This window comes from Gorilla gorilla, chromosome 6, assembly GCF_029281585.2.
Source record: "Gorilla gorilla gorilla isolate KB3781 chromosome 6, NHGRI_mGorGor1-v2.1_pri, whole genome shotgun sequence".
Taxonomy (NCBI): Eukaryota; Metazoa; Chordata; class Mammalia; order Primates; family Hominidae; genus Gorilla; species Gorilla gorilla.
The window spans coordinates 36,012,746-36,036,801 of record NC_073230.2 but is presented as its reverse complement, the minus strand read 5'-3'; the positions used below and the strand labels follow the sequence as shown (position 1 = coordinate 36,036,801).

General features: G+C 42.1%; 1 protein-coding gene across 6 annotated transcripts in view; it reads right to left on the bottom strand.

Moving 5' to 3' along the window:
• CREB5 (cAMP responsive element binding protein 5) overlaps positions 1–24,056 on the bottom strand; it is a 415,936-nt gene that overhangs the window by 239,257 nt on the left and 152,623 nt on the right. For all 6 annotated transcript variants that reach the window (XM_063708435.1, XM_055347246.1, XM_063708434.1 and 3 more), the window contains one exon: positions 15,386–15,558. In XM_063708435.1, coding sequence (XP_063564505.1) covers positions 15,386–15,558 — 173 coding nt within the window. The remainder of the gene's footprint in view (positions 1–15,385; positions 15,559–24,056) is intronic.

Here is a 24,056-nt window from a genome sequence, read left to right as displayed (position 1 = left end):
GCCAAAGGGGCCCTTTATTACCTGTTATGCTCAAAGGTAAATACACTTCCCTGACTGAAAGTATTAAATTTTCAAATGTTCAAGTAATCGTTAACCTAGTTCCGACCGCACAGGTGTCTGCAGCCTGCACCCATCCTGACTCAATGAGAGCCTCAGACAATGAATATGTCTCGTTGCTTTTAACACCCTCCCATGCGGGCTCACTCTGGGTGGTCATCTCTTGCCCCCTCATGCCCCAGAACAATTCTGGTGGTGGGGCTTTATTGGATTTCTCAGAGCATTAGGTTTCTGGGAGCATATAAACTCAAGGACTTTGCCTTTAAATCACTCAGAGCCAGGGAATAAGGCAGAGGACACTTCAAAAAGAATTAGGAAAAGTCAACAGATCAAAAGAACAGTCCTGTCACATAAGCTACTTCCTTTTTCAAAAACATGTATTAGGAGCACAGCAGTTAAAACTCCAATCGGTCACAAAAATGAGCCCTAGCCCTCCGGCTGAGGGGCTGAGATGCATTAGGCACCACCTAAAAGAAATTTCTCAGTGATTAAGCTCAGTGTCTGCAGAAACACACAAACACACACGCGGAAAAACAAGGCCCACCCTGGGCTCTCCTTCCCCAGGTAAGTCCCTGGTGTCCTTTCCTTCTGTGTCCACACAGGAAGTTGGTTCAGGGCTGCTAGAATGTTATTAGCTGCTAAGAACGTCTTAGAAGGCTGAGTTGAAAAGCCCCCATACCTCTCTACAATGCTGATCTTCCATTCTTTGCAAATTATAGGGCAGACAGCTTAATCAACAAGAGGTGTGTGCTTCAGAATCCAGCAACTACTACTGAGCAGAACATTCGAGGCTAAAGAAAAAACTCCCTTGTTTGCCTCAAAGTGGATGTTTATGGCAGTGTAGGTTTGCAGCCCAGGTAAAATGCATCTCTACTAAGATCTTTCATAGAAGATAGTCACTGTGGATCTGTTTGATCTAGAGCAGGCCTCTTCGTTCCCTTTCTGTACAAATGGAGAACAAAGAACTGGGGGCATCTCACCAAACAGGTCCTAACAGCAAGATAGCTGTCCTCCAGAAAGTAGTCTTGTTTTTATTCTTAGTTGGCTTTTTCTCTTAATGTATTTATCCCCCACATCTGTTACAGTTCAATAAAATGAGAATGGAGTGATAGTTTTTTTTTTTAACCACGATTCCGTTGGCAAAGCAGATAGATCCATAATTACATGGAGACACATGTATTCGTTTTCTAGGGCTGCAGTCACAAATTACCACAAACTGGGTGGTTTAAAAGCCACAGAAATGTATTTTTTCACAGTTCTGGAGGTTAGAAGTCTGAAATCAAGGTGTCAGCAGCAGGGGTTCTTTCTCAGGGCTCTGAAGGAAAGTTGCTCCATGCCCAGCTCCTGGATTCTGGTGGTGGCTGGTAATCCCTGGCATTCCTTGGCTTACAGCTCTGTCCCTCCAATATATGCCTCTGCAGACACATGGCACTCTCCCTGTGTGTCTCTGAGTCCCTGTGTCTCCACATGGCCTTCTTATAAGGACACCAGTCATTGGATTTAGGACTCACCCAAATCCTCCACAATGTCATCTTAACCTGATTACAGACCCTATTTCCAAATCAGGTCCCATCCACAGGGGCCAGGGGTTAGGACTTCAACACATATTTTTGAGGGGACACAATTCAGATCATGACAACAGACATGCAATAATTAAAGAGGGAAACCACAGGGCCTCACCTGTGAGATGAAGACACTCTGAGCCTGTGAAGGGGGAAGAAGTAAAGGACTGTCCCAGGGGCTGGGCACTGAGAAGGAGGCCTCAGGAAGTCAACATTACGTTCCGTGAGGCATTTCCACCGGCAGAGTTCAGGCTTGACTGTGGTAGAGGTGAAATTGTGAAGAGAGAGGAAAAGATAATAGTGAAATCCTGGCAGACTAAACTAAAAAGTGGAGTGGAGGTGTGCAGGTTGAAGGTGGTGGCTGTGCCCAGCGCGGTGGCTCACTCCTGTAATCCCAGCACTTTGGGAGGCTGAGGCGGGCAGATCACCTGAGGTTGGGAGTTCGAGACCAGCCTGACCAGCACGGGGAAACCGTGTCTCTACTAAAAATACAAAATTAGCGGGCGTGGGGGAGCATGCCTGTAATCCTGGCTACTCTGGAGGCTGAGGCAGGAGAATCGCTTGAACCCAGGAGGTGGAGGTTGCATTGAGCTGAGATCATGCCATTGCACTCCAGCCTGGGCAACAAGAGTGAAACTCCATCTCAAAAATAAAAATAAAAATAAAAATAAAAATGAAGGTGGAGGCTGAAGCACAGGTGGCTCTGCCCATGAATGCTGCCTCTCTGCTCCTCTTGAAGCTCAGTGCTGTGGGCACCTTCTTGCAATCATGTGTAAGTGTACCCTGCCTAAAAGGGTAGACTGAAATGATACAACTTCCTTTGTTATTGTTGTTCTACCCTTTCCTGAGAGATTGAAATGGACAGATCCCCATCAAGTCTCTATGTTTCCCTTCTGATGATTTTCTTCCTTCGCATACAAATACTAAAAGTTATTTTATGTTTTATTCTCGCCCCAATCACCTATCACCTCAGAAGCCACAGCTTGCCTGTCCAATCTCATCCACTTTCCATGATGATGATGGCATCACTGGTTCTCCCAGAAATTGATCTTCAAGATGGTACTTGCTTTATCATACCCAATAATTCACTTTTCCTCTTGTTTGTGGTACATAGAGAAAAAAGCATCTTCCAATTTTGTAGTTTTCAAACTATGCTCTTGCTGAAGAGCCCTTTGTTCAAAGAAATGCTTATGTGGAAACCCAACTAAGTTCACATATGTGAAGCTGCTGTGGTTGAAGACATACCTGGGAAATGGGGAGCCCTGCCCACCTGGCCAATCTCCACACCCCTCACGCTTGGCAGTCCCTGGGCAGGCTCTGTTGGGCCCAAGTTAGTGGATTCGAGGTGCCTATATTTTAATAATTCATCTTTATATTATGGCATCTAGATTTCACATTACAATGTTCTGGGATCTGCCTGCTATTTATTTATTTAATTTTTAAAAAACCATCAGTTATCTTGTTTTTCCCAAGAAATTTAAACAGTTTCCCAAGAATTGTCATATGTCAGCCTGTGTTCTGCCCTCTTCTCCCTTGGGGTCTGCCATCTAACTTTCCTCAAGGCTCTGACGGAATCCAGCTCTGTTTGGACGCTCCTCTAAAACTCACCACATGTCTAATTTCAGTACAATTAACAAAATTTGTAAGTTCTTTTCATTTCTTGACTGGAGATAAGGACTGAAAATTAAGTCAATTAGTAGAGAAGATAATGTATACTACAAGAAAAATGAGACCCATCACCATAAAAACTGATATAACAGTTAGACTTTGGAAAACTCCCAACTTTCCAGAGAAATCCACCACGGAAATATGAAGGATCAAATGCTTTTCATGGAAACACCTTGAAAACAAGCTTCCTATCATAAGACTAAAAAGAAGTTGATGCAACAGGGTCTTTGACGTAAAAGTTAACAATGGAACTCATTAAGAACTGATACAAACAATACACTACTGTGACTTCGTAAAAATGTGGTTCCCCGTGAAGGTTACCATTGAGAATGAACAAATTAAAGTTCTGTCTTTATTAAACTCCTTGCTGATGAAGGCCATTTCCCTTGGCCTTTCTCTACCCCTAAATTCCAAGAACAAATGAAAAACGAAAAAGCAGCAACTCTATACTCCCATGAAATTTTACCTAAGGACAGGCTTTAATACTACTGAGAAAGTGTGGGATTTCTGTTTCTTTACAGCACTATTTTGTCACCTTTTATAAAAACCCAGACAGGAATGCTCCTTTGCAATATTTTCCCACTAAACAGTTTTTCTATATAAATATCCAGGACCACAAATCCCTGGAAATGACTACAGTGCAACTTTCATTTACTTCTTATTCGTACAGGGGCATTCACCCAAAGAACCTTTTGTGCAAAGGGTAATAGCAAAAGAAGTATCTTTCCAATGCCTAGAATGGGAGAGGAGGTTCTTCTTTCTCACCCCACCCTGGCACTACATCTGTGAGAAGGTGTGCACCAAGTCACCTGCATTCTTGACAGGCAGACAGGGCATTGATTACCCAGACATGGCGCCTCCCTTGCTTCTAGTGAGGTCACCCGGGTCTTCCCTGCCCTGTCTAAAAATCACAGTTGGCTTTGCGATGCTTGACAGATTGTTTGGGTGCCTGTGGAGACAAAGCTAACTTTCACTGTACTGTAGTGGGCCTGATACAATAACTGGAGGCTGTTGGGTGTTTTCTTCTGATTCAGCCTTTCTTAGGAAGCTCTTGAGGGTCTGATTCAACCACTTGAGCTACAAACAACCACTATGGGAGGAAGAGGTAAAGGGGAGGAGAGAGACGCCCATACTTGAGGGCGTTTGTGATTCTCTTTAAGCACCCGCAGGCCTCTGCCTGTGACTGTGGTACAGGCCTTGGCAAGGAACCAACCAAGTCTACGGGAAAAATAACGTCTGGAAGAATGTCTTGTCATACTCTTTTCTCTTTAATGGCTTGGTGAGCCTTTTCACCAGGCACAGCTTCTGTTGTGAACACTCCGCTGGTTAAAAAATCCCCTGGCCACACTTTCTCTGAGATCCCTAAAGAAGGCTGGAGGAATATTCGGGCACAGTTATTTCAAAATGATACAGCAAAGGAAAGAAGAAATAATACAAAATCTGGAATCTGGAGTTTGTGTGCAAGAAGGTTAAACACATTGGGAAAAAGTAAAGTTCAAGTTGTCACTGTTCTGCCTCCTAAGCAGCCTTGCTGCTTTTTGGCTGGGGGTTTCCTCACTCTAGCCTCTAACTGAAGACCCATCTTGTTATTTGTTTTCTATTTTTAATTAGAGGAACACAGTGTCATGAAAAAAATTAACTTCCATCTCCAGACTTGAGAAAAGCCAAGAATTCAGACCTCCAATCAAAAAAGCTTCCTGAGTGCCAGCACTCATTCATGCTGGTTTTGTATCTGATGCACTTTTCATTCAATTTGAAGCTCAATGGGTATGAAACCCAATGAAATGAACCAAGAGAAGGACATCGTCCAAACATGTTGAAGCACTTGTGGGTGATTGGTCGGGCCTTTGTGTTCTGTGGCTCCTTTGAGAAGCCTCTGTCTCAGGCAGGCTCCAAACTGCCAACTCAACCAAGCAAATAATAATTATTCCTAATGGCAATAATAATTATGGAATGCAGTGGCCCCAATATAAGGCTGTTTGTCTGTGGCTTCAGGTGGGGTAGCCAAAGTTTCACACACTCTTTTTATAAAAATCTCTCTGTCTCTCTCACACACACACACACACACACACACACACACACACACCAATTTGCCAAATGAGATTTCGACAAACTCACTCCTCTGGTTCTCTGCAAAGTGCCTGACTACAGAGCTGCGTTAAATAAGTAGCAGCTATCTACTGTGTGTGTGTGTGTGTGTGTGTGTGTGTGTGTGTGTGTGTGTGTGTGGTGGGGGGGATTGGGACAAATCTAGCAGTTGACACCACATGCCCCCCCCACACACACACAGACACCCCTCATTTTCCTTTTAGTTAAAAGTCTTCAACTTTCTCCAGTTCCAAACTTTTATTTCATCAGATTTTTATTTGGGTGTACCTGGTCTGTAAAATTCCTCAGTCACCTCTAACAGCATGAAGCTTAGTTGAATTATTTTAAATTAATTCTTTCAATGTTTTAGAAAGTCTATGATTTGGAATAGGCATCTATAGGTTGCCTTTTGTTTAGTTTTGGCATTTAAAATATACACTGACTCAACATGGGGCTTTGGAAGGACTTTAGAAGTAGACTGGTTTCACTGCGTTTGCAGATTCATCCAGTAGGCTTCCCTCCCACAACCCAAACAATACTGGAATGGAATCAGCTACTACTTCATTTACCTTCTCTTTAATCTAGTACCTTACTGCTTATCTCTTTAAATATGCAATTTGAGCAAGACTCTTGAGAAAAATGAGATGAAGTGACATGCTAAGCAGAGATCCCTGAGAGTCGGTCAAATGCTTAGCCTCCTGCCCCTATAGATTCTAAGAATGTCATTGCTCATCTGACAAGTGTTCAATGGCTCAGTGATTCGGGGATGGGTAATTGCTCTTCCAGGTTCCAGTTATCATTATGATTATTCATGTAGAAAATGTTCATGCATTCCATAGACTAAAAATAATACATTGGAGGTCAGCTGTAAAGTGCTGTGTGTTTGGCTTGTGAATTACCATCGCTGGATCAAGATATGATGGGCATGTGGTTATTCAGGAAGTCATTTCTAGCATTTCAAAGATGTCTGGGGCCATCTGTTCTCTGCAAAGTTCTGTGACCCTGCAAAAGCAAACCAAGCACATTCCATCATGTCGCTACCCAATGCTCACAAGGGTCCTATCATTTTACAGACTTTACTGGCCTAATCATCAGCCAAAATGCACTTTGCCAAAGGGGGTAAAACTATAAAACTCCAAATTCCTTGAAATGTGTCTGGTACCATTAAGAATGTTTATTACACTACAGGAACTTTTAGTTGATATTTGCCAAAAGCACAACATACCTGGCAAATGGATTACTAGACTACCTGCTAAATGTGAATGAATGCGTTTTGTAGAATTCTTCTTCAGCAGTCTATGTCAGCCAAGTAGTGTTGTTGTAGGGTGTGAGCCATGATAAGGAAACACACTTGTTCCTAAGAGCTTGTTTCAGAATTCCTGGGAATTTGAGCTAGGAGAAAGCATTTATTAGACAACCTAGTTTCATTCTTTCTTTTTACAAGATGGAAAAGTCAGGCCCCCAGCAAGGTAAAGAAGCCTGTTCAAAGTCTAGAGCTCATGCATGGTACAGTTAGAGTCACCAGCCTTGGCTTTCTATCCCTAGAGCAATGATGTTGCACTGCCTCATTGAAATAGGATTCCATCTGTATATACCAGAATCTTAATATCAAGGATTCCCTTTACATTCAAAATTTGAGATCAAATTGGATGTTTATGTGTTATTCTGATTCAATCAAAGGTAAAATGCTAATGGTGTTTATGTAATCTTTAAATCTTCATTAGAAAGGATATAAAAGATGATTGTAGAGAAAATTTATTTGGTGAAACATAAATGAAAAATACATAGTAAAGAACCTGTTGAATGAGCTATCTTTTGAATCTCAAAGTACCTGATTACATGAATATATCATACATGCAAAGGGCATCATAGGCTATCTCCAAATTTCTAGATTAATGTTTCTTTTTTAATTCAGAATCTATCAAACAGTTCAGACAAGAGTTATTTACATTTTAGGAGACATATAGTATTACAGAATATAAAAGCTCCAAATATCTGAAATGCCCGCAGGGACACCGCCCTATTACTTGGACGTGTTCAATCTTCAAAAAAAGCAAAGTGTACTTCCAGTTCCAAAGGACCAGCTCCGAATAACCAGGTTCAATTCAAATTTCTCCTAACATGTTCAGTTCACACAGGGCACTGCACATACTAATCATTTTCCCATGTTAATTCTCTTTTTGATATTCTTCAATAAATCGTTATATTCAGTCATGGGACTCTCTCTAAAACACCATAAGCCATGTGAACCTGCTAGGTTTTCATTCTTGCTTCTGGATTTGTAAACAGGAAATACTAAGCCAATCTTGATGTAGGAACTATGACAAGTACAGAAAAGAACAGCTAATTTTTTCAGTTTGCGTTATGGGAGACTACATACTCTCATTCCCAAATATTCACTCACATGGCACCTTATCCAAGGCTTACACAGAGGAAGACACTAACCAGTGATATGAGCTAAAGCTGTGTTTCAGATCTTCCACAAAATAATTCCCCAAATAATAATAATTCTAGAATACAAGACAGTGGACTGCATTTTCCCATAGAACTGTGTCTGGCAAAACCATCACCCAGATCTCTTGCGTTGGACTTGTTTTACATGTTTACTATTTTAGTTGTTTTTCTAGTTAAAGCTCCGAAAATAAGCCACTGTTAGCAGAGTGAGAATAAAAGAACAATTTCCTGATAAGATTACTTCAAGAGAGGAAGCTATACCTAGTCATGCACGCAGCACTGAGTCCCCAGAGAAGTTACCTTACCAAGTAGTTTACAAAATTAAATTCATTATGAAAATAATTAACATTTTAGTGCTGAAAAGAACTTCAAGAATTTTCTAGTGGTACCCCACCCCCCAATTTTACAGGTGAAAAAACTTAAACCTGGGCAAGTTAAGTTTCTTGGGAACTGTGGGATAGTGCGTGGAGTAGGTGGTCTGGATTCGAGTTCTGGCTCTGGCCATTATCACTATGACCTGGGGCAAGTCACTTAATCTCTGAACCTTACTTTACTCAACTGCAAAATGGGTGTATTAATTCCTGGGTAACAGAATCATGCATTCCAAACTAGTAGAGATGTGTCTTGTAAACAGCACCTGACAAAGAGAAGAGGTTGCTGTTATTCACCTAAGAGTTGAGCCTAGAAGTCAAGTGTCTCTGACTTCATATGTTAGGACCCTCCCTTTTACTGCCGTGGGCTTCTCTTCCCAAACCCTATTCTGTTCTCACTCTCTGGGCTATGTGAACATATCTGGGAGGTCAGATAATCTAGAGCTTCTGCCAAACTTGGCTCCTGGAAGAAAACAAACCAAAAGAGAGAATAAATTTGAGACAGAAAAGAGGCAGTGAATGAGAATTCTGGAGCTGAGACTGACTCAATTAATTGGCTAACCCCTTTATATGTAGGTAAAGGAAACCAGGCCTGGGGAAGCTGAGCGCTTAGCCAAGGTGGCAAATCTTTTAAATGGCAGAGCCTGAATGTCTAAAACCCATGACCTCTGAACCCATGACAATGCTTTTCCTTGACTCCCCTCTGACTTGACATGGTTTTGCTCCAAGCAAGCTCTTGTCTTCCAGGCATATCTTTTCAATATGCTGCACAAAAGAACAAATGTCTAGATTTACTGTAAGCACAGAAAGAATGATCCCAGGCTAGTTGCTGTAGAAGTAGTCCCTCATTTGTGCCTATCTTTTCCAAAAATAGGAGGGAGGAAATGCACACTGAGACACTTACACAGAAGCTTCAGGAACTCTGAGGGCCAGGTTCTGTGTAGAAGTTCCAGAAATGAAGTCTTCCTCCAAGAAAAGCTCACAGGCAAAGCCAACTGTCCCCTCAGGAAATGGAACAAATCTGGAAGTTGAACTGCATTTGGGCAGGGAATAGTGGTCTTCCTGCAAGCTAAGAAGCCAAATATAGAGCAACCAAATGTTGGAGACAGGGCCGTCACTTCTCTGTGATGCTATAGTTTTCTTACACATGAGGGGATGAAGTGTTTGACACTGTAACCAGATAGACTGAGCATTAGCTAACTCCTGTAGATGATTCTGCCAGTCTCAGGCACAGTCATGGGTCTTCCACGGCACTGGTATTCCCATGGTCAGGAGCACGGGGAAACGTGCTTTTGAGTCCAATAGACCCATATTCAAAACTCTGTTTATCTCCCTGGCTGGGTGACTTTGGACAAGTTACTTTTCTTCTTGGAGCAATAATATTGGGGTAAATAACAGCTACCTCTCTGAGCTATTGAAGAATTACAGGAAATAACATGCAAAGCTAGCTCAATGCCTGACACATAGTAGATCCTGAATAAATATTAGCTTCCTTTCTCTTCTTCAGTGTCAGTATCAAGGCCCTTTCTAACGAAGGGCTTGAGCCATTGGGGAGTTACCTCCGATTTTCTCTCCCCAGTAGAGCAGGCTTGCTGTGTTCCAGGTGGGAAGCTGAGATGACACTAAGACACAATGCTTGCCTGAAGAATCAGAGGCAAGGACCAGATTCGAAGACGAGAGCTGGGGTATTTTTCTGCCTCTCAGAATACCCAGCCATTTGCTCCCATGTTCTGGCTCTACCCCCTTCATCTGACCACAATACCATGTGGTGTTACAACTTTTGAATGTTAAGAAACATTATATTTCCTCAAGTATCAGTACTTAATGTTTCGTTCCACACATAAAACCCCGTGAGTGGAAGGCTGCCGGCCCCCTTGTCAGAGGTAATTTCTCAAGGCTCTGCATGGGATTTAACGGGAGCCATATGGTTAAGTCTGTCAACCCTCCCAGAAAGCATCCCCCGGAAGGGCCCTCGTAAATGTTCTCGGGGCTGTGAAAGATCCAGCAACTTTCCAACAATAAAGCTATGTTCATAGCCGTGATATTCAGCAAAACACAAAGCAGGAAATAATGACTTCTGGTCTGCATTACTCAAAGGGGCTTCAAGTTGTCCTGGCTAAGGGCTGAGGACCAGTGACAAGCCGGGACCTGCTGCCCCGCTGCCTCCAGCAGGAAGGAGGCTGGCCTGAATGTCCCCAGCATTAGCCTGTGGTAGATAGTGACAGTCTTACTCATTTTACTCATGCTCACTTTGGTTCGAGGAGCTTTAGGAAGCTCTTAAAAATAGATTCATACGCATATGCATTGACAGGGCAAACACATTCTTAACCTGTAAGCTGCTTTGTCATTTAGGTCTTCTTTAAGCCATGACCTTCAGTGATGGCATCATTTACCAACTTCTCTACTGTTCTTTCCCCCACCCCCAGCAAGAATGACACAAACCCCTCAAATGTATTAACATTCCCATCTTGAGGGAACACTAGGCAGGAACGTTAACTCACACAGCAAAGCCACATGACTCGTAGCATTGCTTCTGCCACCAACAAATTTTGAGATGTAATCAGCTTTTCTTTTTATAATTATTTTTCTTTGTTTGTTTGTTTGTTTTCCTTGGCCATGTCCATTGAACTACATCTAATATTCTGCATGACACATAGCATCTGGGATTGCAAAGAGAAAAGGGATAAAGAGGCACAGAAAAGGTAAGAGGAGGTACAATTTATAAGTCTTGGCACCTTTTCATCTTTACATAAAACAAGATTTTCTTCTATGATATTTTATATAAATTTCTGGCTAAGTTTTATGTCTCTGTTGTCTAGCTATAGCCCCATGCTAATAGAGTTTATAACCAAATGCCTAAGTTACACATCATGTGGAAATATATGTTCCAGGATTAAAATTGGTGTAAAATCAGGGAGGGTTTTTTACATAAATGTCTTCATATATGCATTCTGTTGAACATATTTCTGAGTTTCCTGATACAGCTGGCCAATTCATTCTCTTAACCAGAATACTCCACATTTGTATATTCTAATGTTAGATATATTTGGCCAGTGGCCTACAAAGAAGTAAAAGGTAAGAAAAAAATATGTAGAATATTTTGGAAGCGTCTCCCATAACCCGTCAGAGCTCTGTACTGATATCCATTCTCGTAGAACTCCAAATTCCATATTATCTTCATTGCTCTCCTGAAGAATTACTGAGTGTAAATTACATACTATCACTTATCCATAAAGAAGAATCAACTTAGTTAAGAAAGCTGGGATCTATTAAGATTATAGCCATCTACTCAATGGATTATTGACTCCTACAAAAATGTCTTAGATGATAAGAAACAAAGAGACAGAGAGAGTGTGTTAACTTCCAGTAGTGCTACCTACCCTTCTGCCATTTTCCCAGGCTTTGCTGACTTGATCCTGAATTAATGAGCCTGTTACATGATAGCTAATAAAAATGACTGGAGGAGAGATACTGTTTGGATTCTGCCACATATTTGGTTCAAGGCTGAATCGATTTTATCTCTATTTAATACATGCTTGTTTTCTGTCTCACTTGTCTTCCCCACAGCCCATGGCTCACTCTTTTTTTCCATCTGGGAAACTTATCTCTGAAAACGCTACCATCAATCAGCCAAAGACACTCTTCCCAGCAGAGCGTCTGCCAGTTTGACTAAGCACAAGTAGCCACTAGTTTGGGGATGCCTCCCACACTCTCCATAGCTGTGTGTTTTTCTAGTCTGCCCAACCACACAAGAGCAATTTGAGATATTTATATTTACCTCTGGTTTCTATTGAGGTAATGGCACTACTTTCACAGAATTGAGCACAGGGCATGGTATGGATTGCTGTGGTATGGAATGGAAGTTGCACGTGTTGTTTGTCTACTTCCTTTTAACATTACTTCTTTGGATTTTTGCATTTGCACTCATTTTGGTCTGGTTTGGCTCAGTGCCTGTTCAAAAAGCATGAAAATCAAATGCTTATGAGGATGCCTACCCTTTGTCCCCAAAGTCCTCCCTGATAACTGGCACTACTCCCATTTTCAAGTCCTTTATGTTGATAGCTCTCTCAATACATTCAAGCCTCCAAGCTTAAATTTTGTACTGTGAAAAGAGGGAGACAGAGAAGAGCGAGAACATGGGGTTGCCTGCAGCAGCCAAGCACTGATAGAAGGGAAGGGAAGAGGGGGGAGCAGGAGCCAGGCGGCCCCCTCTCCCACAAAGTCACAGCCGTGAACACACCCGCTGGCCGCAGCACAAGAGCACTATGCGTGGGCACAGGTGGGTCCCAGCCTTTCTGGCTGGATGCAGCTTAAGCACTGAGCCTGAATGAAGACTTTCATTGCTGTTTGCTGTTTTTCTTGGCCAGTAGCCATGGCAAACATTTGCAGGTGGCTTGGCCAGATTTTGACACTTAAATATTTGAGGTTGTGATAAAAATCAGAATATTACTACAATATGGTTCTGTGCAGCCTCAAAAAAAAATAAAGTAAGAAAAAAAGCTATCTGCAATTTCAAATGCTCATTTAAAGACACAGTCTCCAGAGGGAACTCGTGTTTTCAAATAAGTACTCATTTCCTCTTTCCTGAGAGAAATAAAAGAGTCAACCGTCCCCAAATGTTACCACCTAGAGTTTCATACTGAATCCACTGGTGAGATGGGTTGGGTTATTTCTTGCTGAGTCTCCAGGATCATCCGGGCAAGGTTTTGGATGGAGAAAAATGGAAATGACGAGATGTGTGGGTTTGAATCAACATGGCAAACACACCAGGGAGGAATCTGAATAAAAGAAATAGCCTCCCTCAGGCTTGGCAATGAGACAGAGTCCTAAAAGTGACAATTATCTCCTAGAACACACCAGGAGCGACACACAACACCCCAGGCTGGAGAATAAATGGGAAGATGGAGTGTGTCCAAAAGGCGTCCATACCACAGAAACACCCGCCTCCATCCAGCCATGGTGACACAGCCTACAAATGTCACCCAAATGTACAGTCCTGGGCCAGCTGGGTAAATTATCAACAGAGTCAGCACTCATCTTAAACTTTAGTGCTAGCCCTCAAAAGACTGTTTCATAAAGACCAGCTTTGTGCTAACAATGGCTGAATACTAAGGGCCTCCAAAAGGGTAGTTGGTTGGGGGTGGCAGGGAGAGGGAGGCAGGAGAACTCCAGGGGGGAAGGAATGCTGTAAAACTGCTAGTAAACTGTAGCACATTTTATGTTTTTTCCCCTTGAAAGAAAAATAAAATAATTATAATTAGCTGGCATAACTGTGAATTGTCTGCTGAAAGCCAAGCCACTTGAGAGAAGTCCCTGGAGATTTAGATGCTGTCTTTAATGAATCTACTCCACCCTCTTAGCACACTATGGGTTCTTGATTTAGATAGCAGCAACATTTGCTCTCATGGTCATTTGAGAAGAAAAGAAATCTTTAGCAGAGACACTTACCAACCTAGCATTGACTCCTTTCAACAAAGCCGAGCATTCGAGGGGCCAGGTTAATGTTCTGTTTCTTGAATAGAAAACCAAACGCACCCACAGCAAACTCACAAAATGGTCATTACCCATTACCCATTACTCTCATTTCTTAAGGTGGGTCTTAACGTATCACAGCCATTCCTGGTAAGTTGAAAATGTGAGACAAGGTGCCCCTTCTGGAATATCCTAGGGAGGAATAAGCCAGTGTTCCCTGCAGGTCTGGAATTCTTTTAACACCGAAAAACAAGAGGGAAAAGACCTACTGACAAATTGTGGAGCAGTTTCTAAGTTTTTAATTATCACTTCCAATATTTGACTGAAAATTCAAACAGAATGTTGACGCACATACCAAACACAGCAAGCGCCCCTTCTCATTTTAAACAGAATTCTGGAAGAATAGAGCAGCCAGTTCTCAGCAGCAACAGAACTTTATCACAGCTCTTTGGCTTAAAGTTATTACCTTTTCTTCCTAAGAACCCATGTGCTCTTAAATCTTTTATTTCATCTTTACTCTCGTGAGGCTGGAAAGAGCAGACACCATCCTCATTCTGGGGATAAGGAAGCTGGGCCAGAGATTCTGCATTTCTGAGAAGCTCCCTGGAAATGCCCACGCTGCGGATCCTCAGACCACACTTGGCATATAGCGAGGGGCTAGAGCTAACACAGGATACCCAGAAGGGAAAGCTCTTTCCATCACATGACATGGAGTATCTGGTGTTCAATGACAGGATCTTTCTACCAATTTTTCCTCAATGCCTCAGTATTGTCCATTTGCATAAATGAGAGAGAGGGGCCTGCTTTCTTTGCTTTGTCTACTCCGGAAATCAGCATGGACCAACGTAGAGGAAGGAGAGGGCTAATAAGGAGGCAGTTACAAGAATGAGAAGCAGGGAAGAATGCGCAGAGGGCAGGACGACTGTGGAAATATGGTGGTCCCCCTTATCCGTGGTTTTTCTTTCTACAGTTTCAGTTAATCGTGGTCCAAAAATATTAAAAGGAAAATTCCAGAAATAAACAATTCAGAAGTTTTAAACTGCTCATCATTCTGAGTAGCATGATGAAACTTCATGCTGTCCCAAGCTGTGCCCCCCAGGATGTGAATCATCCCTCCTGTCCACCGTGTCCACATTGTGGACATGCCCCACCCAGTAGTCACTTAATAGCTATCTCAGTTATCAGATGGAAAACACATATCACACACAGGGTTTGGTACTATCTGCACTTTCAGGTGTCCATTGGGCAGCTTGGAATTTATCTCTCACGGACAGGGAGGGATTGCTGTACACAGAAGATGAGGTGATGAGTGTGGCAGCTCCCAGGAAGGGAAGGGCACACTCTGTTGGAGACAAGGCTGAGCTGGTAGAACTTCTCTCCACCATGTTTGTTCTGCGCACTATACTCTGGTCTCCATAACAACCATGGGTTTTCCCACAGTCATCTTAAAGTTCATAAATCTTGTTTGAAGAAATGATGACACAGAATGACTTGCTCCCCACCCCACCCCTACCACCCAAAGTCCAAGATCAAAACAGCTTCTACCAAGCGGAGACTCCTCCCTTCTCCCATCAAAAGCATCACTCTGAGCTCTAGGCAATATCATGATAGCCAGAAAAACCAACCAATCTGAGCACCAGAAACCAGGAGAAAGTCCAGGACATTTCCTGAGTTCCAGCCAGGACCCAGGGGCAGCCGAGGAGGGCTCCTTACCCGATCTGGCGGTTGGTGGAAGGTGCCTGAGTGATGACAGAGCTGGACTGGGGCGACGGCATGGCTTGCTGAATCACAACGCTGGTGTCGTGGTTGGGCAGCCGAGCGCTGCTAAGCTGGTGAGTTCCGGGCCCCGTCATGGCCCCACCAACTGCATTATGCATCGAGATATTCTGCCCAGAGAAGACACAGGGGAAAGGTCAGGAGGAGTCAATGTTTTTATTCTACTCTCAAGCTCTCAAAGGCCAAAACTGGGAATCTAGTCATGTCAACTACATAGAGAGTTATGGCTTCCAGCAAGCCATAGGCCCATTCATCTTGTTATAACATACAGCTATGAGGAGATGAAAAATAACTACTCACCCTTAGAGTAAAGCATGTGAGAAAATGCCTTAAAGTTTCCTTACCACTCTGCTGCCATCCTGATGTGAGGTTTGCATCAGAGATATTTAGTGCCTGCCTTCTCTGACTTGAAGGATGAATATCAGATTTGAAAATGATTTTTGTGGTAAGTGCATAATACTGTGATTTAGTGAATAGTCATTCTGCATCCTGCTTTGCATGACAAGCACACTGGCTTTTTCCCTTTCATTTTTAGTCCTATAAGAGTGCCCAACCATATATACACATTTTTTAAGAAAACGACTACCTTTCCAAATCATAATCTCAGGACTGAGGACACAAGCTCAACAACCTGTGGAATGAGGATGCATGATTGTAATACATGACAAGACATCTGGGATCCAACGATCAGAACAAGAGTTGCCACTTTCTGCTGTATTTTCATAAAATCCATCTCTCACAATGCATGGAGTAATGGAAACACAGAACAATAATCAAGCGTCTAGTTACTTGTTCCATGTCTTTTCCTCTGGAATATAGGATGTTTGTATTCACAACTCTATCCCGTGGTGCTTGGACCATAGTAGGCATTCAACAGATGTATATTAATAGCATGAATAAACCAGTGAAAGAACATGAGATGTCTGAGTCACTTACAGGACCTAATATCATGTATTTAATTCTGATGCCTTCAAATGAAGGCTTATATGTTTAAAATGCAAAAGTAAGTAAAATATGCGAGATAGGTCTTCATAGAAAAGAAAGTTACTCAGACACCCAGAGAAAATTCACACTGAGCAGAGAAGGCTGATCAACACATTGGGACCGAAAGGTGAGAAAGAAATTTAGAACCCAGTAAAGAAAGAGAAAGTGGTGTAGTGCTTATGCCTGTAATGCCAGCACTTTGGGAGGCTGAGGCAGGAGGATCACTTGAGCCCAGGAGTTTGAGGCTGCAGTAAGCCAGGATTACACCTCTACACTCCACATTACAGACAGAGGGACAGAGTGAGACTCTGTCTCTAAAAAAGAAAAAAAAAGAAAAGAAAAGAAAAGAAAGAGAAAGTGCTCGGCCAAACAAAGTAATAGGTAAGGGCAATAAGTAGTCTTTATAAGTGGCAAGATACAGCTCTTCAGCCTAGAAGGGTGGGGAAATTTAAGAGGTCTATTGGACAAGGGGTTGAAGATGGGAGGGAAAAAAATGGAGTGCCACTAGCAATTTACTAAAGAAAAAATATGTATCTGTCTGCGCTTTGGTGTTAGCAAAGAAAAAATAAATGTTACCCAAGAGAACTAGAAGTGGTCCTTTGAAGTTCTTCGGCAAAGAAAAGGATTTCCTGCACTACGTGTTAAACGATGGTGATAACATATACGGTATTTGGGGTGGCTGTGTCCATCACATTGCACCTTTTCCAGGTTTCTGATTTCTAAATCCTGACCACACAGTTTGTCAGGAGTCCAGATGGAAACTGGGCACCTGGCTTAGACTGTGAGCCTACTGTGTCGCTGTGGGACCCCAAAGGCAGGAACAGGCTTATATATACTCACAGTCCAAAGGCTTCTCTTATACACTGGAAAATTTTTCTGATGTGGGAAAACACTGTGATTGGGTAAAGTAGGATGAAAGGAAATGGCAATGTGCATTGGTGGCAGTGCAGGAACACACTTTCGTTCTTTTTATAGGATCTAGAGATTTAGAGAATTGGACTAAAAATGATAATGAAAAATAAAGAAAATTGTGTTATTTCTTTTGAAAGTGAACCTTGACCAACTTATTTCCCTGGGTCTTGAGGAGGTCAGAAACTATAGGTACCATTTAGTCCATTGTTTAAGTTCAAAGACACTTAACATTTTTCATCTTGTTCATAGTCACCTACTCTATCAATAATAGATCCAAGGCACAGAACCATTTTTGACTCTCCTTTTAGAATTATTGATGCTGTACAATTTAATTTTTAAGATCACAATCTTTAAATTCACAAAGAAAAATATAAGACATATGACTCTCCTTGAATTATCCTGGATGCCTCTTTTCCATCACCCTCTTAGGCAGTTTCCAAGTCCTACAAATTTAACTAAGTGTCCCTCATCTCTTCCAATCTTTCCATCCATCCTTCCACCAACCTATAACCAACTGCCATCATCTTCTATCCTTGTCTAGACAATGTTCTCCTTCATGCACTCTGGCTTCTTTTCCTCCTTTTTCCCATACTACAGCCACTGTGATCTCAAAATGCAAAAGTGATCACATTACACACAGCGTTTGTGAGGTTCCCCTCCCACCCACTCCCCAGAACATACACCCTAAGCCATCGGTTTGGAAGACACTGGCAGCACTCCTTGTATGGCCTCTAAAGTCCGTGTGGGACCCTTCCTACCTCCCAGCTCAACTCACACCACCTCCACTCTTGCTCTATGTGATTCATTCCACATTCTAGATATTTCCTACCCTCGTACTAACCATGCTGCATTCCAGCATCGGGCCTTGTATGCTGCTTTCTAATGCCAATGCCCTTGCCCTGCCTCCACCTTCAGACCTCAGAATCAATCATCATGCAGGCAAACCTTTCCTGCCCACACTCACCGAAGTGATGGGCACCATCTCCTTTTCCTTTACAGTACAGTGGTTTACAATTCTTCTTGATTATTTGATTAATACCTGTTTCTCCCCTAGATGGTAAGCCCAGTGAGAGAAGAAACTAAATCTGATTTTACTCCCCATTATGTCTCCATTGCCTAGCTTAGTGCCTGATATATCAGAGTGCTCAATAACTATTGAGTGAATGGGTGAACTATAACATTCCTAGAATATTCCATATGATGAAACATTACCTTTTTGTTCCCTGGTCAATTTTCGAGAGTGCTAATTTCCTGTCTGTTCATCTTGCAATCTGCAAGTATGCAATAATGCAGTTTTAGATATTAAGGTATTGTTAAATTATGGTTCAGTTATGGGCTGAGGAAAAAGAGAGGATCAGGATTAAGAAGAAAGCCACAAGACTTGAATGTATAGTAAAAAGTAAAACCTGTTTCAAAATATTACAGGGGCCAATGAAGGAAGATGCTGAGAGTTGAGCTTCCAATCTTTGAGCACTTTGGCTCAAATGATGACAACCACCATTGTTTACATCCACCATGGAAAGAGACAAAGAAAACTGACTTATGCTGCAGCACAAAGAATAGGTTTAATTTCTTCAGAGTAAAGCATGTTAAATAAGAGAAAGAAGTAATCCCCTCTCCCCCAAAAGTTTAAGAATCTTCTCTGAGAATCACCAAAAAGAATACTAATCACTATCTAGGAATATATCCAACACTCTCCTTCATCGACACTTTAAAGGCATCTCTTCATCTCTGTGATCTCTACCAGAAATGGAAAAAGCTCCTGAAAGACATATTCTAACTCTCCTGTAATCTCTTCTCTACCCAACACACAAAATCTGCAAATTCTCCAGTCTTCTCCAAAACCCAGAGAGTAATTTCAAAACATTTTGGAAAAATAAACAACCCAGCAAAAGCATTATCACTTCACATTAAGAGAAGGAGATTTTTTTTTCTTTAAGCATTACATAGTAACTCAAACATGAAATTACTTCCTGAGTTCACATTGTCCCAATTATGGGTTCAAAACCTGTCTTCATTGATAAAGAAATAGCGTTTTACCTCTGGATAAATTAAATCTCCAATTTCAAAAACACAAAGAGTGACTGTATCTTGCTGAGTTATTTCTGATAGTACAGATGGGTAGATGTGAAGCTGGTGAAACACTGTCACCAAACTAGTGGATGGATGGATGTCAATATGCAGGGAAAGACCAGAGGCGTTCCTCAAAGCTGCTTTCGGCCTTTTCTTGTTCAACATTTTTTATCAACAGTTTGGATGAAGACGTAAAAATCATGCTTGTCAAATCTGCAGTTGACACAAAGTTGGGAGGCATAGCTAATGTTCTGGATAGGAGAATCAGGTTTTACTTGAGCCAACTGTATGATCTGGCCTCCAAAAATGCTAACATAAATCTAGGTTGCTTTAGGAGAAGTGAAACATCCAGATCTAGAGACGTAATTATTCCATTGTAGAGTGCATTGGATTGGCCACATTTGGCCACCACATTTTAGGGGGAAAATTGACAAATAAGTGTGAATGAAGGCATCCAAAATATATCACAGGAAGAGCAGAAGAATCAGAGAATATTTAGTCTGAAGAGGAGATTTAAAGGGTCATGCTAACTGCTTTAAAATATTTGCAAGATTAGACATAGTCTGTGTTGCTCCAGATGGCATAATTTCTTTTGTTTTTTATTTTCAGACAGAGTCTCGCTCTGTCACCCAGGCTGGAGTACAATGACGCAGTCTCGGTTCACTGCAATCTCTGTCTCCTGGGTTTAAGCGATTCTCCTGCCTCAGCCCCCTGAGTAGCCGGGACTACAGGCACGTGCCACCACACCTGGCTAATTTTTGTATTTTTAGTAGAGACGGGGTTTCAGTATGTTGGCCAAGCTGGTCTTGAACTCCTGACCTTTTGATCCACCCACCTCCCAAAGTGCTGGGATTACAGGCATGAACCACGGCACCCAGCCAGAGGGCATAATTTCAAAAACGTAATCATGATGATAAAAGTCAATGATAATTACAATTTGAGTACCTATGTTGAAGCAGGCACGATGGTAGATGCTTTATAAACCACATCTCTAGTCTTCCCAATGATCCTTAGAGGTAGGCATTACTATCCTTATTTTAAGATGAGAAAAAGAGTAAAACTTCTCACCATCACCAATACCATGCCACTCACCTCTGGCCACCCTCACTCCTAATGGGGTGATACTTTCAAGGTACAGATATGACCTTCTGTCTGAACAAATTTACCAATATGTAGAGATTTCCAAAGACACAACAAGCTGCCTGTAACATACTGAGCTTCCTGGCACTAGAGTTAAGCCAGGATGAGTGGCCATTTGTCAGCTATGTCACCAAAAGGATTCCTGCCTCAGAAGGGAGATGGCACCAGATGACCTCCAAGGTCTCTTCTATTGCTAAGATTCTCTCATTTATGATACATGGTTCCTGCTTTGGCTCAGATGTTTCCAAATGATTAGTAACGTGTAATAGTGTTGAAAATATACAGGCTTGGGAGTTAAGAGGTCTATTCTAGTCCAGTTTGTCTACCCTTCCTTGTAGCCATGTAACTTGGATGAATCATTCAACCTCGCTGGGCTCAGTAGCCTCATCATTAAAGGAGGGGGCTGGACCACATGATCTTCATGATCTTTTCCAGCTGTGACACTCCACAAGTCTCTTCCCATGTTATATTTTATGAGACACTAAATATCCAAACAGACTTTTTAGACTCTGATTCATGGACCTACAAACGTTGATTTTTCTTCATAACCATAAGCTTTTGTAGAAGTGAGCCTCCCAAAAATTATAGCTTTCTGCCAAACCCCAAGGGATCATGATTCAAGAAACAGATCTAACAAAAAGTACAATCTCCCAACCACCAAAGATGAAAGCTCCACTTTAAACAAATGATCTTCACCGAAATTTCTCCCTCTTTGATTCACATTTCTCAGCATGTCCTTTGACTTCTTCCTTTCCTCAAGTATCTAGGGATGCTTTGCTCTCCATTCATTATTGTTCTGAGACATAAAGGGTGTGAATGAAATGAGAAGCAGGGGAATAATGAGTCTTGATTGCATACTCCTGAGCTTGAGGTAGAGTGGTAATTGTCTTTCTGCACGCATGGGCTTGGAATACAAAATGCAAAAAAACAATCTGATGCCCATAAACATACATCCGTGTTTTTAAAAATAACTATAATTTCAGGGTGTGGTAATGAAGGATGAAGGGAATGGACCACAGTTGAAAGTGAAGGTTGGAGCATATAGGCAAAATGATGTTGATTCCTGTAAGGTCTCAAAATGTTATCTGCAAATCTATATTCCATCCAACTGCCACTGTGTGGAGACTTTATGGGATTTTCCATAAAGAGCCAGGGTCATCTTAACTCGCATTTACGAGTTGTGCAATCTTAGAGTTGTCTGCATCTTAATGATGCCTGGGCAGTTATGAAGACTTTCAGAAGTTCCCAGATGTAAACATCCCTGAACTGCATCCAAAAGATATGCAAGACATTCACAGAATAACAAAGGTTCTAACCCTCTGGAAACTACTAGGCTTTCTGGAGGTATAGAAAAGATGTTAAAGAGTCCTGATTCCTCCATTTGGTGCTCTCAGGAGCTATCTATCAGGACAGGTATTTTTTGGATCTTGCTAAGAGGACAGGCTGCCCCACGACCAAGGGGGTAGTGAGGTATCAGAGGAGACATGGAGTAGAGGAGGGCACCAGGGACCATGCAGGCCACCTCTCCCTCCTAGCATTCTCCGCAGCACTGTAACACAGGGCAAGGTAAGAAACACACACAACGTAAGAAACCATCTCAGGTCACCTCTTCAGAAGGGAGAGGAGAGCACAGGGGGGCTATGAAAACTCTAGCCTTGATATACATATTTAAATTCTGCTTTTTCACTAAGAAAATTAGCTAGGCATGGTGGCACACACCTGTGGTCCCAGCTACTTGAGAGACTGAGGCAGGAGGATCACTTGAGCCCAGGAGGTTGGGGCTGCAGTGAGCCATGATTGCACCACTGCACTCCAGCCTGGGTGACAGAGTGAGACCCTGTCTCGCAGTTAATTCATTCATTCATTTTGCTTTTTCAGTTTGCTACTTAACTCTGACAAATTCCAAGAGGTACCATAGTATAAAAGAAAAACATAAGCACTAGAATGGGCCAGACCTAGGATCAAGTTTGCATCAGCTCCATCATGTCTGGGGCACGTAATTTAAGTTCTCTGAGCCATACCTTTCTCATCTTTAAAATGGAGATAATCATCGAAAGGACAGGATTAGCGTCAGAATCATGTGAGATGACGGATGTCCCAGCACAGCGTCTGAAAACAAAAATGTACTTCTTTCCTTTCAGTAAAGTCCAGAACATGAGGCTCACAGACAAAATGTCCAGTCTGGTGGCTGCTCCCCATGACTGATATTAATATTAGTAATATTAATAATAGCTAACACTGATACAGCATTGCTGTACGTCAGAAAACTCATTTAACTCTTATCATCAGTCTAGAAGGTAGATATATGGTTACTATACAGTTGACATTGAGGCAAAGAGAGGTTAAGTGACTTGTTCAAAATCACACAGTCAATAAGCGGAAAAGCTCAGCTCTAAGCAGTTTGGCTTCAGACCTCTTAACCAGGCTCATCACCACTAAGCCCTGCTGCTTCTAAAGTCTTGTGGTACAAATATTTTTTGTAGAAAGTGACTTGGTAAAAAATAAGGTTTGCCTGCTATTCTTACAATAGGCACTATAAACAAGTGATTAATTAATATTGGTATGTGGTCTGAGAAATATACAACAGTATATCTGGCATACCACTAATTTGGATCAATGTCATCATCACCACTTTCACAGCTGGAAAAATTTGGATATACACCATAAATTCATTTCAAAATGTCTGATTAGTGTCCCTTATCTAAAAGTCATGCTGCATGCATAGGCAGCTCCCCTATGACTTGAGGGAAGACATCACAGTAGGTAGAGAGGCAGCTTGCGCACTGATAGAATCATCAGTGGCCTTAGCCCCCTCACCCATTGCCAGAAGCAGACGGCCCCCATAAGTGAGGTTGTAGACTTGAGGCTGTCAGCTCCTGAGCAGCAAGATCTGCCCAGCTTGCTGAGGCTCCCCTCCAATCCCCAGAACTCTGTCATTCTTTCTAATACTGGGTTTGAGACAATGGAGCCCTGAACCATCCCTGTGAGCATTTTATGGCTATTCATTTAATCCTGTAGTCGAATACTCAAGACAATAAATACCTTCTCAGGTGCCACCCTTGACTGTGAGAAACAGTTTCCAAGTGTCTCTCAAAGAAAGATTCTGCCCCTTCCTGGTCAGTTTCTTAATGCCTTGAATTGTCCATGTTTCTGTTCTCATCTCCCACATTACTGTCTTAGTTGTCTTTGCTAAATATAATCATATGGGTTAAAAGGAGAGAAATAGCTCTACTTTATTCGGGTTACTGGAATCAAGATTGAGCAAATTTCTGTGATTGACGTATCCACCAAAATCCTGGACATTAGAAACTAGTCTCGTGCCATTAAAAATGATGTAATTGGCAGGGCTGGTGGCTCACACCTGTAATCCCAGCACTTTGGGAGGCCAAGGCAGGCGGATCACCTGAAGTTAGGACTTCAAGACCAGCCTGGCCAACATGGCGAAAACCCATCACTACTAAAAAATACAAAAATTAGCTGGGCATGGTGGTGGATGCCT